This window comes from Phocoena phocoena, chromosome 6 (genome assembly GCF_963924675.1).
Source record: "Phocoena phocoena chromosome 6, mPhoPho1.1, whole genome shotgun sequence".
Classification (NCBI taxonomy): Eukaryota; Metazoa; Chordata; class Mammalia; order Artiodactyla; family Phocoenidae; genus Phocoena; species Phocoena phocoena.
This window is the reverse complement of record NC_089224.1, coordinates 35435814-35451164: the sequence shown is the minus strand read 5'-3', so window position 1 is coordinate 35451164 and position 15351 is coordinate 35435814. Positions and strand designations below refer to the sequence as shown.

General features: G+C 50.7%; 1 protein-coding gene across 2 annotated transcripts in view; it reads right to left on the bottom strand.

Annotated features, from left to right (window-relative positions):
- Positions 1 to 10420: 10420 nt before the first annotated feature.
- The window catches only part of B4GALT1 (beta-1,4-galactosyltransferase 1), a 48356-nt gene continuing 43425 nt past the window's right edge, over positions 10421 to 15351 (bottom strand). Inside the window, exons 5-6 of one of the 2 annotated variants that reach the window (XM_065880005.1) lie at positions 11122 to 11226; positions 10421 to 10883 (exon numbers count right to left, since the gene is read on the bottom strand). In XM_065880005.1, coding sequence (XP_065736077.1) covers positions 10751 to 10883; positions 11122 to 11226 — 238 coding nt within the window. In that variant the 3' untranslated portion in view covers positions 10421 to 10750. The remainder of the gene's footprint in view (positions 10884 to 11121; positions 11227 to 15351) is intronic. The other variant, XM_065880006.1, reaches the window with a different exon arrangement.

Genomic DNA, 15351 nt, shown 5'->3' with positions numbered 1-15351 from the left:
CACTTCCGTTCGACGTCCGACGTCCGACGTCCGACGCCCGCTCTGGAGGCGGTCTGTACGGAAGAGGGGCGTGGAGTGCGTGAGGAGCGGGGTTTTGAGAGGCGGAGCTTCGAGGGGCTGTCAAAAGTCGGAACTTGGGCGCCTGCTGCAGACAATTTTGCGTTCTCCTCCCTAGAGGAAGAGTTGCCTTTAAAGGACTAGTTTTTTTGTTTGTTTTTTCTGCGGTGCGCGGGCTTCTCACTGTTGTGGCCTTTCCGTTGCGGAGCACAGGCTCCGGATGCGCAGGCCCAGCGGCCATGGCTCACGGGCCCAGCCGCTCCGCGGCATGTGCGATCTTCCCGGACCGCGGCACGAACCTGTGTCCCCTGCATCGGCAGGCGGACTCTCAACCACTGCGCCACCAGGGAAGCCCTAAATTTTGCTTTTTAAATTTTTAATTAGTTGACTAGATTTAAAGGTAGGGTTGATTAATACATTGGAAACCAGTGGACCACTAGGCAACATTTGCAGGAAAATTCCTTGAGTGTTAAATAAATAAATGAAAGATTTTGAAGCCAAAACACAGTTTAATTATGAAAAGTTGGGGACTCAGGATTTGCATACTCAATTCTTGGAACGAGCTAAATTACTTGTAACGTTTCCAACTAAGTATTTAGTTGAAAATGTTTTCACAGCAGTGGTACAATTACTGGAAAAACAATGAAACCAAATGCAAATGTGTAAAGGGCGATTTGAGACGTCCTTTAATAGACTTTAAACCATACATTATTAAATTAGTAGAGACAAATGTAAAGATATCAATGAATTTCATAAAGATTATTTTTAAAAAATATTTTATTGCCATCCTATATAAATTTTAAAATATATTTGCAGCACAATGATAAGAAATCTCTGCTGTGAAAATTACATATTGAAATGACTTATTTGGAGAGTTCCTATTGGCTGTCAGTCTTATCTGATGCCACCAGAGACCCTGGGGACAAGTTTTGTGTTTCACCTTGTGAGCTGAACTTTGTGTTCTTGCAGCTTCAGTCCAGGTGATAAAGCAGACGGAAGAAGGAAAAGCAAGAGACTGTCATACAGGGTGAAGTAAGTCAGAAAGAGAAAAACGAATACTGTATGCTAACACACATATATGGAATCTAAAAAAAAAAAAGGTAGGGGCAGGACAGGTATAAAGACGCAGATGTAGAGAATGGACTTGAGGACACGGGGAGGGGGAAGGGTAAGCTGGGACGAAGTGAGAGAGTGGCATTGACATATATACACTACCAAATGTAAAACAGATAGCTAGTGGGAAGAAAAAATAGCTATAAAAAAGAAAAAGCTAGCAAGCGCTACTCTTCGTTGCGGTGGCTTTTCGTTGTGGTGGCTTTTCTTGTTGCGGACCATGGGCTCTAGGCACGCGGGCTCAGTAGTTGTGGCTCATGGGCTTATTTGCTCCGCAGCATGTGGGATCTTCCCAGACCAGGGCTACGAACTCACGTCCCCTGTGTTGGGAGGGGGATTCTTAACCACTGCGCCACCTGGGAAGCATGGAACAGGGAGATCAGCTCGGTGTTTTGCAACCACCTAGAGGGGTGGGATAGGGAGCGTGGGAGGGAGACACAAGAAGGAGGGGATATGGGGATATATGTATATGTATAGCTGATTCACCTTGTTATGAAGCAGAAACTAACACACCATTGTAAAGCAATTATACTCCAATAAATATGTTAAAAAAAGAAGGAAAAGCAATAGAACTCTCCAGGAAGGCTTGCAGCAAAGGCTCATTCCCTTTGGACTCTGGACCATGCCCCTGGGGGTGCCTCGGGACTGCCCAGAGCTTCCCTTCCTTCCACCCTCCCCCTCCCTGGTTTCCAGGATTGACAAAGAGAACTTTTGTTTCTGGCCTTGAGTCCTAGTTTAAGTGCCCCAGCAGCAACCTCAAACAGGCAGAGGGGCCAGGCGGAATAAAGCACCCTAAAGAGTTTTCCTAGAACCACAAGCTGGCAGCCCCAGCAGGCTCTCACAGCCTCCCCACCCAGTTTCTGGATGGGGATCAGAGATAATCTGGTCTTGGTCACCTAGCCAGTCAACACTGGTCTTCCAGTCCAGGGCTTCCTCAGGTTTCTCTCCTGCCTTCATCCTCCCAAAGCCAGGCACCCCCAGCAGTGTGCTAGGATGTGTGCTCACCTCAGGGTTGGTGGAGGACCAGGGAAAGACCTAGCAGGCCTTGTTTCCTATGAAGAAAAGCTCTGGAAAGGTCTTCTGGAGAGTGTGGGCAGTGAACCTGCAAGGCAGGGCAGACCCAAGGTGACGAGAGTACCCACAGGCCCCACGGAGCCAGCAGGGCCAAGGTCATTAGCCAAGCCCACCAGGTACCAAGCCCAGGGCCTGCGAGAGACGAAGTTGAGCCCCAGCACCTGAGTCAGAGACAGAGTGTTCTGAGCTGGCAGGCAGGGCCCAGGCTAGCATCTGAGAGACATTGCCCAACAAATTGGTCACGGTGGAGATTTCTTCCTTCCTCAGCATCAGATGGTCAGTTCTCCTCATTCCATGTCTCATTGTGGCTGGGTCAGCTTCCATCCAGAGCAAACCGCATGAAACATAAATCACTGAGGTCTGGAGTCTGATGAAGTTAAACCCAGCAGAGCTTTTTAGAACTCTTGATTCAGCCTGTCTAAAAACCATGAATCATCAGACACAGCCCCTGGTTTCATTTAGGAAAGCGCCATTGGCTAAGAAGTTTTGGGAGGATTGGGAATGGTGCTGCGCTGCCCTCCTTTGGGGAGAGGGTGCACGGGGAGGGGGGAGAAGAGGTGCCTAGAAGGAAAAGGGAGAGCTGAGCAGGAGTCCAGGCCTCAGCAGAGCTGCCTGTCTCTCTGTCCTCCCCATGTCCCCAGCAGCCTTGGGACAATACTGTGCCAAGCTCCCCTGGACACCAAGTGTCAGCCCAGGGAAGGGACAGGGCTGAGCACTGCGATGAAGGAGCTGTACTGTCTGTGAACCAGGGGCTGCTTCTCGCCTCACAGAGCGACGCTTCCACAGGCAAAAAGGAGCCCAGCTTCTTCTTCAGGTCTACGTGGGTCCTCAGCTCTCAGGGGTCTCCCTTCCTCCCTGTACCCATGACCCAGGCCCCCTGCATCCTCGTGGATTATTTCAGTGTTTGCCACTCCCATGTGTCTCCCACATGGAGGCCGCACTAATGTCCCTGGTATAGGGAGCTGCTGCCACTAAGTATGCCAGATTCCCAAGTGCTCTAAAACTGTAAAAGGAAAACCAAACAAAACCCAAACAACACAAAACAGAAACCAGGTCTTGGTTCTAGCCCCCTGTCTACACTGCACTTCTCTTGGCAACGCTGCTGAGGCCAGGCTCAAAGCGAGGGCCGTGTCTTCTGGCTGAGGCTGGGCACCACTCAGCCTCAGGCCTCCAGCTCTCACACTGTTTTGTGGAGGGAGAGCAGCTGAGGCTGGATGAGTGGCTGGATCATGGTTCTGTGGCCAGAACCCCGGGCTGGGACTCCTGGATCAGACACTAACTCTATGTGACCTTGTGCAAGTCACATGACCTCCCTGAACGTATATGATTCTCATGATGGGGATTACTGTAATGAGCAACGCAGTGCAAAAAGGGCCAGGTGTGCTCATAAGGGGAGAAGCCGTGTGAGGGATCACAGTGGTGCAGCAGTTCGCCAAGTCCTCCTGTTCCCTCCCTCATTATAGACGTGCCTTTGGTGAAGTGGGGAACCAGAGAGCTGGGGCCTGGGAACTGGCCTGTCTCCTGCGCTGCTGTCATCAGGGGAAAGCAAAGTCGCTGAACACAAAGCAACAGGACATTTCACAGAAAGGGAATACTGTGAAGGCCCCACCAATGGCCCAAGTCCCCGGCTGGATAACCACTGGTGGCCCACCCTGACCAAGGCTCTCAGTGCAGGAAGCTCCAGCTGTCTGGGCCCCCGGGGAGCTGAGTGAGGGGGTGGGGTGCAGGGCTCGGCACCCAGCTCTTGGCACCCCACCAGAGACAGCGTCAAAGATAGTGGCATGCACTCTCACTGGTCACAACCTGCTACCCTCCCTCCTGTGGCACATGCCTCCCAGGCAGGGACAAGGGCCAGGAGGACACGCCAATTGTCTGGCACTCACATCTGGCCCGGAAATGAATCTACGATAGCTGCAGGCTTGGGTCTGTGTCAAAATCCAGATGTCAGGGCCTCCCTCAGCAGCAGGACACCTGGATTCCGGGGCCAGAGATCCACAGGCAGTGGGATCGCCTCGGCTTCCTGCTGGGTTCATAGTCCTCCCAGGGCCCTGATCAGGTGCCTCAGGCCAATCTTGCCCCTCCAAAGCCAGGGCACAGTGCCCCCATTCCCCACCATTTTTTCTGTTGGTTAACATTTTTATTACCCAAGTATAACAGGCACGAATATTTAATGGAACTCAGGAAAGAGTGGCAAAACTGTCCTAACTTTATTTTTCTAAATCCGAGAGAATTGCTAGAAGCTCTCCGGCCGGAATTGATCCCGTCCACCCTCCATGAACATCCCCAGAGCATGCCACGTCCCCCCTCAATGTGAATAGGGCACAGACCTCCATCATTCCCCCCATAGGAGGAAGCCCCCGTCTCTCTTCCAAGTCTGGGCACTTTCATGGAATGCAACTCCCCTGGGGAGCAGCCCAGCTCATTCTCTCAATGGGGCTAGTACTTGTTAAAGGCCTCGGCCCTCAGGCAGCCCCCAAAACACTAAAGGTTGTTACCCCAGAATGGGAGCCTGGCCACACTGTCTGTGCAGAGAAGGGAGATCGTCTCTTCATTTTATCACTTGTGCATCTGCTCCCACAAACAACTGCAGAATAATCTCTGCACTAAATTATTCAGACATTTTCCTGCCATATGTGCAAATACCATTCTGTAGTTTGCTTTTTTCCCTCAGACCTCTTTCTAATCAGTAAGTATAGATCCACTTCATCATTCTCAGTGGTCGCCTAGTACTTCATTGTTTGGATGATCCTCATTTTACTTAGCACAGTCCCCCACTGATGGTGGCTTCTAGGTTTTCAGTGTTACGAGGAATGGCAGGGTGAACACTGCTGCACGCAACAAACACTCCCTCCCGCGCTTCTCCCTCAGGGCCGATGGGATAATCAGGAAGCCTGAGTTTGGAAAACCTAAGGGGGAGCAGGTGAAAGGAGTCTGCCAGAGCTTGGAGGGGACTGACAGAAGAGGGAGATGGCAAAGCCACAGCATCTCAGCCTGCCCCACCAGGTAGAGCTTTAGCAGATTATCCTGTGATGCTCAAGGCCTTCCTGGGAAAGGAGGGGGGAAGGCAGGGGTGATCCTGCTATTTTTACAAATGAAGACTCAGATAAAATGACTTTCTTCAAGGCAGTATGAAGGGTGAGCCTCAGGGACAAGGGGAAACCCAAGACCACGGCACTTCCTTCTGGCGGGAGAGACCAGAGGTGGATTCATAAAACAGAAGAGCAAACTGAGGCTCAGAGAGGGGAGTGGACTTGCCCAGAGTGACACAGCAAATGGGAAAGCGGAGGGCCAGACATAATGACCATTGTTTGTATGGCTTCTTCCTGGCCCTCTTCCCGGGCCCCCTCCCTGGTGACCTGGCACACAACTTGCACAAGGGCAGCTATCTTGGCAATGCCACGGTCCTCTGGTTTCTGGTCCATTGAGCCTATCACTTCACATGACATCCACACACCGCCGGTTCCTCTGCCTCCCAAGCTGGGTATAGGTCCTGGAGCCCAGATGAAGGCAGCAGCCACGTTCCCTGCCCGGGGACTGTGCCAGAGAAGGAAATGAGGCTTGTCTGGCACAACCGGCTCAGCCAGGCAAACCTCATTTCCTTTCTGATGGGGGAAGAAGTTCCAGTTCTAAGAAGAAATTGGCCTCTAGGAATGTCCGAACTCCCACCTCCTGGAAGAAACAGGAGAGTGTGTCTGGGAGTGTGGTGGAGACTTGGCAACCTAGAACTCAGCCATCTTCTCATTTCCTCAACCTCTCCCCCATCCTTCCCACACACAGCTTCCCTCTGTCACCAGCAGCAAATGCTCCTGCCTGGGGAGGTTTTACTCATATATCAATACCTGCATGGGCACCCACCCGCCTGGGCACCACAGCCCTGCTTCCAAAGGACATTAGTGATTAGGCATCCAGGTCACATTCTCCCATGGAAAAGAGATACTATACTGGGTGGGGGGGGGGGGGTCTGGTGTCCACCAAATCCTCACCCACGGCTACTGGGCTCTGCCTGGCTCAGACTTGGTTTGGTTCTCAGGTGAAGTGGGAGACTAAGGGCACTTCTCAAGGAAATGGCAACCCCAAGAGCCTGGCCCTGGCCCCCTTCCTCCCTGGCACTTTGGAGCCCACCAAGGCGGGGTTCAAGCCCCCCTCCATCACCAAGGCCGCCAGTCCAAACACCTTCACTCAGGGGAGGCAGGAAGGGGTGAGGAAGCAGCACTGGTGAGGTCCTGGGTGTCTCCAGAAGAGGAGCGGTCACTTGCCCTGAGATCCACTCACCCATCTGCCACAGACACGTGCCCTAGAAGAGGAAAAAAGGAAGATCCCCAGAACACCTGGTGTGTGCATGTGTATATGTGGGTAATGTGTGCACAGCAGTCTCTATGTATATCTCAGCACGTGTGTTCACCTGCACTTTAAAAAATTTAACAAATATTTGTAACATGTATAATGCTTATTATGAGCCAGTCTGAGTGCTTTATAAGATTAATTCACTTGACAATCCTATGAAAGAAGTACTGTTATCCCCATTACACAGATGAACAAAGCGAGGCACAGAGAGGCTAAATCACTCACTCAAGGTCGTGGAACTAGGAAGAAGGAGCAATAGGATTTGAACCCGAGCATTCTGGCCTCTCCTAGGCACATGTCAGCATATATGCATCTGCGTGGATATGTGCATCTCTGGGGAGGGAAGGGTGCCCCACTTAACCCAGACCTTACAGTTTGGAAAACCCTGTAAGGCAGCACTTTGTCCAAAGGAGTCTCCTGGCTGGAAAGTCAGATCTGAGTACTAGCCACCTCTGCTCAAGCCTGAGGCCACTAGGGCTCCTTCCAGCAGTCACAGGGATGGGTGGAGACAGCCAGATGGCCCTGGTGGGGCTACAAGGGGCTGCCCTTCCTGCTCTGTTTCCCAACCGGTCCCACAAGCACAGCTCCATCCCAGCAGGGCCTGCAGCCCCCTCAGCCTGGACGGCGGGAGTGACCTCTCCTACACACTGGCTTCCTCCGGCCCATTTCTTCCAGATGCCAATTCAATCGAAGCAGCATGTCAGAGGCTGCTGATGCCTGACCCCAGGGGCGCTGCAGAGGAGGAGCAGGTGGTGCCCAGGGTACTTACTGTCTCAAGTCCTTGGGTCACAGCTAAGACCTTTGAGAGCGTCTGGTTAAATTTCCTGGGGCTGACAAGAAAGCTTATTTATCTAAGCTACCCTGTGAATACCTTGTGTAAATGGCTCTGAGAACTATCTCAGAACCATGCTGGCATTGGTGGAAAACAGCAGAATGTGGCCAGAGAACTGCTAGGGAAACTTCTACTCTGAAGTGGCACCAGCTGCAGCATAGTGAGTACCTGTGAGGTGTCAGTCACTGTTTCAGACACATCATCCCTTTTAAGCCTCAAAAAGTCTCTACGTGTTATTACTCCCATTTTACAGATATGAATATGAGGCTCAGATGGGGAAACGGCTGATCCCAGTGAGGTGCGTGCACCCTGTGTGATCCCAGGCAGGGCCGTGGAGCGTGGCCAGGTGAGGCGCCACCTCCTCCCCCCACCCAATCCCCCAGCCTCCCACATGAGGCAGGCACAGGAGGCAGACCTCTGCTTTCCTCACATCCTCCCAGCAGGCAGCCCCAGTCACTGCCCTCCAGCTCTGGGAGAACCCAAACCCCTTACGTCAGAAGAGAAACCACCTGCTGTTACAAAGATAGGGTCATTTATTCACGTTATATTACTGGCTTTTAAAGGCAAAAATACAGTTCTGTTTTGAACACCAAGGTCAGACATTCCCCCACTTACAATGGTAAATACATATATTTGCATACACGGGAAATTGAGATACACAGCACAACAGGTCTCTAGGACAGGGACGCTCCCCTCCCAGCCGTGTGGGGTGGACGCTCCCCTCCCAGCCGTGTGGGGTGCCCCACATCCAGCCCTCAGGTCAGCAGAGACCCTGCCCAGGCTGAGTCAGCACCAGCATTTCCTTTACCCTCTTATGCCACCTCTGCCCTCCGATCTTTCCCAAAGGCCACTTTACAGGGTGACCAGCAACAGAATGGACAGAAATAGAGAAAGTCACAGCACATGACAACTTCATGGTGACAACTTCCAGGTGAAGGAAATGGTCCCTGAACCCTCAGCCCTGAACTCCCCAGTGAGGAAACAGGACCTGCAGCACCTCATGAACCAGGCAAGGTCCAGGCCTAACCCTGGGACCCCATTAGCGCACCGGAAGATCAGCAAATGGGGAAGAGGTGCAGCAGGATTTCCCTTGGTCCTGAGAATGAACCACATACTTGACTATTACGATGGAACATGAAAGAAAATGCAATAGGAAAACAAAAAAGGAAAAAAAGTCAGAATTTTGTTTTAAGAGTAAAGTAAGTAACAAAGAGGTTACCACCCAGGATATTTGTCTCCTCTCTTCTAAGGCACTTTTGAAAAGTCAGGATCTGGGGATAGAAAAAGAGGCCTTCATTCTTTGCACTTCCCAAAACTCCCTGTCAGTACATTCCTGGCTTTATCAACATCACTGTTAAGGAGTGGGGAACTGACAGAAGGAATACTCTTTGCATAGCCCAGCTGCTTCTGCAGTGGAAAATAATTTGTAACCAATACAAAGGCTTCTGGAAAAAGAACCACATTAGCATCTGAGATGCTCAAAGTGATAAAGGCACAGGTTCAGACTGGGGCCAGGCATCAGCTCAGCCTCTACACTGAGGGCTGGTTTCCAGGCTGCCACCAGCTGTAAGGTCCACTCTGGGGTTAGAAAGCTGAATTTTAAGCCCTCAGCCCAGGCTGGACCCAGCAAGGGCACCCAGTGGCAGGAACTGCCTTGTGCATCTCAACCCAGGCAGGCTAAAACCTCTGGCAGCAGAGGTGGGCTTGGGGAAGATACCGCTGTGGGTCAGCCTCCCAGAAGTGGGAGCACCTGCTAAAAACCTGAGGGGGAATGGGAGGCTTTAGGCACCAGAGTGGTCGTGGGGGACTGTGGGTAGTTTCAGCCGAACTTCTTTCTAGATCTCTAATGAAAAGGCACATTCACGCTGGAGAATGAATGTTTGACCCTGAGCGCCACAGGCCAGTTTTAGGGAACAGGCAAGAGGAAAAGGAACAAAAAGGGGGAGGGAGGGAAGAGAGAGGCAGCAGAAGGGAGGAAGGAGAAAGAGGAAGGAGAACCGGTCCTGCAAGGTGGGCCAGGCAGCGTGGCCATCAGAGCCCAGGAGGCAGCACCCAGGGGCCAGAGGGAGGCTTCCTCCTCCTGCCTTGGCTAAGGGCCAGTGAACAACCTCACGGCTGTCATTTACAGCTCCACAGCCTAGGGCCCTAGCGGGAGGTCTTGGGGTCAGTCTGAGGAGGTGAGGGTTCCCTCAGCCCTGCCCACCGGGGGGAGGGAAGGGAGGTGGAGAGGTCAGCCAGGCAGGCCGAGGCTTCTGTCTCCCCCAGGAGTCCAGCTCAGTAGTGCTGATGTGGAGGCCTAGCTCTCATCAAGGGGTCCAAAGATGACTCTGCTCTTCAGAAAACCTGGCCTGCCAGCTACATCAGAGGCCCATGCGTGGCCACTATAGCATACATCATTTTTTCCCTTAAAAAATGCTCAGTCCCCTCCCCACATTTAAAACACCACAATAAAAATACATGGGAAATTCAAGTTTATATAGCATGCTCAGAAAAATAAATTGCCACGACTAAACACTATGCAATTCCAGATCAACACAAAATCAAGCTAGCTCGTAATTAGAACCTGATTTGTTCTTTCTTTAAAATACTACAAACTGCTATTTAAAAAAAGGATGTACATTCAGAAATCAGACAATCTGGAGAAAGGCCACTGAATGTGATAACACCCAAGGCTTTTGCTCTGGAGGCTAAAGTCGCCTTGGAATTTACACGTTAGCAGGGTGAAAGGTCCAAGGCTCAAGTTTTAAAATTCTTTTGCTAAGGAAAGACACACACACACACACACACAGTGATTGTAACAGTTGCATACCACGGAAAGAGGGTGGGGAGAAGGGGGTAAAATGAGAATGGTTGAAATCGTGTGTTTTTCTGTTATAATGTGACACCGAAAAAACATCACACCAATCCAATTTCAGCAGCACTCTCCAATTTTCATAAAGTAATAATACCACAATTTAAAGCAAAATCCTTACCTATATCACAACAAATTAGCAGTTTTTCGCAGGGAATGAGTCCCACAGTCACCAAATTTGGGGCTGTGTACAGCTCTGATTCTTTGGGGTGACACTGTGAACATGCTGAGAACCCCCCAAAGGCTGACAGTTGCTATGCTTACATACACCTCGTGGGGCTAAGAAGTCACATGCCGAGCCAAGTTGGGGGCAAAATATCCCACTCGTCCTGGTTGTCTGGAAAGGCGTCTGAATGAGGAGCCGAGAGGGTCTATCACTCTGATTGGTAAGAATGAGAGGGACCAGCCCAGCAGATTGGCAGAGACACACAGCAGAGGTCCCTGGCCATTTTCAGGTCTCTTATCATTGCACCAAAATGCTAGCTCGGTGTCCCGATGTCCACTGTGATTTTGGTATACAACGGGTATCTCTGCACGTCCAACACCAGGTAGGTGAGTGTGTTCAAACCGTCAGAGAGCATTGTCTCCTTTGTGTGTGCAATTCGGTCGAACCTACAAGGAACAAACGGGCAAAGGGTTGAAGCCAAAACAAAAATCTTAAAAAAAAAAAAAAAACTTTAAACATTTGTACTTTTTGGCCCCTCCTCCCCACTTCTACTCCAATCCTGTCCCGTGGATTGAACCCTCAAGGCATGAAGCCCATTCCAGAGCTTCATTCCTACAGCCTGCCCCACCTGAAAGGGGAAAGAAGGAAACACACACAAGGGAGAGAATAAAACACAGAACACACCTCTGAGGATTAGGTTCATTTTTCTTGTCTCTTGAGTGGCGGATCATCCGACACTTGCCGATCACTGCACTTGGGCGAGATACAGACATGCCTTTAAAAGCTAATCTGTAAGGTGTAAAGAGACAAGTCGTCATCACAGAGATTCCATAAGTCTCGGGTCCCACAGTCCCAGCTGCAAGACTTTTTTTTTTTTTTTTTAAACATCTTTATTGGGGTATAATTGCTTTACAATGGTGTGTTAGTTTCTGCTTTATAACAAAGTGAATCAGCTATACATATACATATGTTCCCATATGTCTTCCCTCTTGCGTCTCCCTCCCTCCCACTCTCCCCATCCCACACTTCCAGGCTGTCACAAAGCACCGAGCTAATATCCCTGTGCCTTGCGGCTGCTTCCCCCCAGCTATCTACCTTACTACGTTTGTTAGTGTGTATATGTCCATGACTCTCTCTCGCCCTGTCAAAACTCACCCTTCCCCCTCCCCATATCCTCAAGTCCGTTCTCCGGTAGGTCTGCGTCTTTATTCCTATCTTACCCCTAGGTTCTTCATGACATTTTTTTCCCTTAAATTCCATATATATGTGTTAGCATACGGTATTTGTCTTTTTCTTTCTGACTTACTTCACTCTGTATGACAGACTCTAGGTCTATCCATCTCATTACAAATAGCTCAATTTCATTTCTTTTTAAGGCTGAGTAATATTCCATTGTGTATATGTGCCACATCTTCTTTATCCATTCATCCGATGATGGGCGCTTAGGTTGTTTCCATGTCCTGGCTATTGTAAATAGACCAGCTGCAAGACTCTTGTCCTGTCCAGCTGTTCTCACCCAGCCCACACCCCAGCCCAGTGTACAGGCATTGCTTAAAACTCACACGCCTTTCCCATAACATTTTACCACTGGTTCTAGATCGTGTTGGTGACCACCCTGTGCCAAGCACTGGGGGTGTCTGCCCTCACGGACTTTATAACGTGGGTGTGCTTAGAACACAGGGCCATCGGTGCCAGTACGGAGGGGACGAGGGAAGGGTGGCGATGCGCGCAACAGAGGGAGAAGCAACCGACTCTACCTGAACAAGACTAGGCACAGCCAAATCTTGAAGATGAGTGGCTGCTCTTGCCAGAGCATTTCGGGCAGTCAGGACAGCACAGGCAAAGGCAGGGAGGCGAGAGCAAGCACAGTGCCCTCAGGGAGTACCACAAGCTTCTGGGGACTGGTGAACAGGGTCTGGGATAGGAAGTGGCCGGAGATGAAGCCGGAAGGAAGGGCAAAGATGACATCATGGAGGCCTTCTTAGAGCTTTTAGCATCCCCAAGAACAGTGCCAGTGTCGGACAGGGACATAACACAGTCATCCCTCGGTATCCGCGGGGGACTGGTTCCAGGACAACACCCCCCCTTCACAGTGGATGCTCAAGTCCCTTATATAAAATGGTGTAGCATTTGCATATAACCTATGCACATCCTCACCCTCCCATATACTTTTCTTTAAGCCTTATTTATTTATTTAATTTTTATTGGGGTATAGCTCCCATCTACTTTAAATCACCTCTAGATTACTTATAATACCTAACACAGGGACTTATCTGGTGGCGCAGTGGTTAAGAATCTGCCTGGCAATGCAGGGGACACGGGTTTGAGCCCTGGTCCGGGAAGATCCCACATGCCGCGGAGCAACTAAGCCCGTGCGCCACAACTACCGAGCCTGCACCCTAGAGCCCGTGAGCCACAACTACTGAGCCCACGTGCCACAACTACTGAAGTCTGCGCACCTAGAGCCTGTGCTCCACAACAAGAGAAGCCACCGCAATGAGGAGCCCGTGCACCACAACCAAGAGTAGCTCCTGCTCACTGCAACTAGAGAAAGCCGGCGTGCGGCAACGAAGACCCAACGCAGCCAAAAATAAATTAATTAATTAAAAATAAAACCTAATACTATGTAAATGATACGTAGCTATTTGTAAATACGATGTAAATGTTATGCGAATAGTCGCCCGTGCACAACAAAGTCAAGTTTTGCTTTTTAGAGCTTTCTGGAATCTTTTCTCCCAAATATTTTCGATTGAAGGTTGGTTGAATCTGTGGATGTGGAATCCGCAGATATGGAGAGGTGACTGTATACAGTGTTTCCCAAAGGTTTTGGGCCAAAGGGAAGTCTCTCTGATAAGCAGTATCAGAATGGAGAGCTGGGAACAAGACTAGAGGCAGCCAGAACGGGGTGCAAGATTCTGTGTAGGTTCTGGGGGAGAAAGGAATGAGGACCAAAACCAAAGCCTTGACAGCAGGAATACAAAAGTAAGCTAAGAGGCAGGAATGGCCGGTCCTAGATGACTTCAAGGTTCCCAGCCTGGCCTCCCTCAGTGCTGAACTAGTGCCTGGCACACAGCCAGTCGGTACACAGTAGGAGTTAGGTTCCTTATCTTTCAGGAAAGCTGCTCCAGGGGGAGGAGCAAGATAGGGGTAGGGGATTAAGAGGTAGAAACTACTATGTATGAAATAAATAAGCTACAAGGATATACTGTACAGCACAGGGAATATAGCCAATATTTTATAGGAACTATACATGGAGTTTAACCTTTAAAAATTGTGAATCAGGGGATTCCCTGGTGGCGCAGTGGCTGAGAGTCCACCTGCCGATGCAGGGGACACGGGTTCGTGCCCCGGTCCGGGAAGATCCCACATGCCGTGGAGCGGCTGGGCCCGTGAGCCATGGCCGCTGAGCCTGCGCATCCGGAGCCTGCGCTCCGCAACGGGAGAGGCCACAACAGTGAGAGGCCCGCGTACCGGAAAAAAAAAAATTGTGAATCACTATGGTACACCTGAAACATATACACTGTACATCAACTATACCTCAACTTAAAAAATAAAAAAAATTGAAAAAGAGAAGAAAGTTCCCCCACAGACCACTCATCTTCTAGTCCCTCCACCCTCGGAAGTCCGTCCTCGGGGCTCGCTCCTGCCAGCCTTCCTGATCACTCAGGTCTGTGCATCACAGCAGCCCTGTACACCATCATACGGGCCCAGCTGCCAGGTGTGGTGCTGTGAAAGCAGGTTTGTTTCTGTCTGGACTCCCTGCTCAGGGCTTCAGTGTCCTCCCCACTGGGCCTTCCTGGCCCAGTTCTCTGCATACTGATAACAAATCTGGACACTCTAAAACGTTTTCTTCAAGGCCTGTATTAAAGACTTGGGTTGATGTCAAGTTCCCACACGAAGCTAACCTTAAATGACTTTGGGTGCTGCTCTGACAGACACCTTCCGTTAATTATCCAATTAACGTACTCCAATTCAGAAAGGCACTAGAGTGTATTCTGATATCAAACTCAGTGACAAGTTCAGACTGGCTCCCAGAGGGAGCAGGTGCTTTCTGCCTGCAGCCAGCAGGGCTGGAAATTCCATTGCCGGGCAGAAGTGAGCAGGATGTGGATTCAAATGCCACGGACAAATGGCTTTTTACCATCTGTGACGCCAACTCACATGATAAAGGTTTACCAGCTTACAAAGAGGCCCAGGGTGTGGACGGCCACACAGCACGAGTCAAAAGTAAATTCACCCCTTCACAGGGTTCTTATTTTACATTTTCCAAAAGGGTAATGCCAAAATCACAGAAGCTCCTTTTCCTAAAGACACTTTTTCAATTTATTTTGGCTGCGTTGGGTTTTCATTGCTGGGCGTGAGCTTTCTCTAATTGCGGAGAGCGGGGGCTACTCTTCGTTGCGGTGCGCAGGCTTCTCATTGCGGTGGCTTCTCTTGTTGTGGAGCACGGGCTCTAGGCATGCGGGCTTCAGTAGTTGTGGCTCGCAGGCTCTAGAGCGCAGGCTCAATAGTTGTGGCGCACGGGCTTAGTTGCTCTGCGGCATGTGGGATCTTCCCGAACCAAGGCTCGAACCTGTGTTCCCTGCATTGGCAGGCGGATTTTTTTTTTTTTTTTTTGCGCGGTACGCGGGCCTCTCAGTGTTGTGGCCTCTCCCGTCGAGGAGCACAGGCTCCAGACGCGCAGGCTCAGCGGCCATGGTTCACGGGCCCAGCCGCTCTGCGGCATGTGGGATCTTCCCGGACCGGGGCACAAACCCGTGTCCCCTGCATCGGCAGGCGGACTCTCAACCACTGCGCCACCAGGGAAGCCCGGCAGGCAGATTCTTAACCACTGCGCCACCAGGGAAGTCCCACCTAAAGACACTCTTTATCATCTATAGCACCTACAGCAGGGCACACCTAAGAATTTGGGCT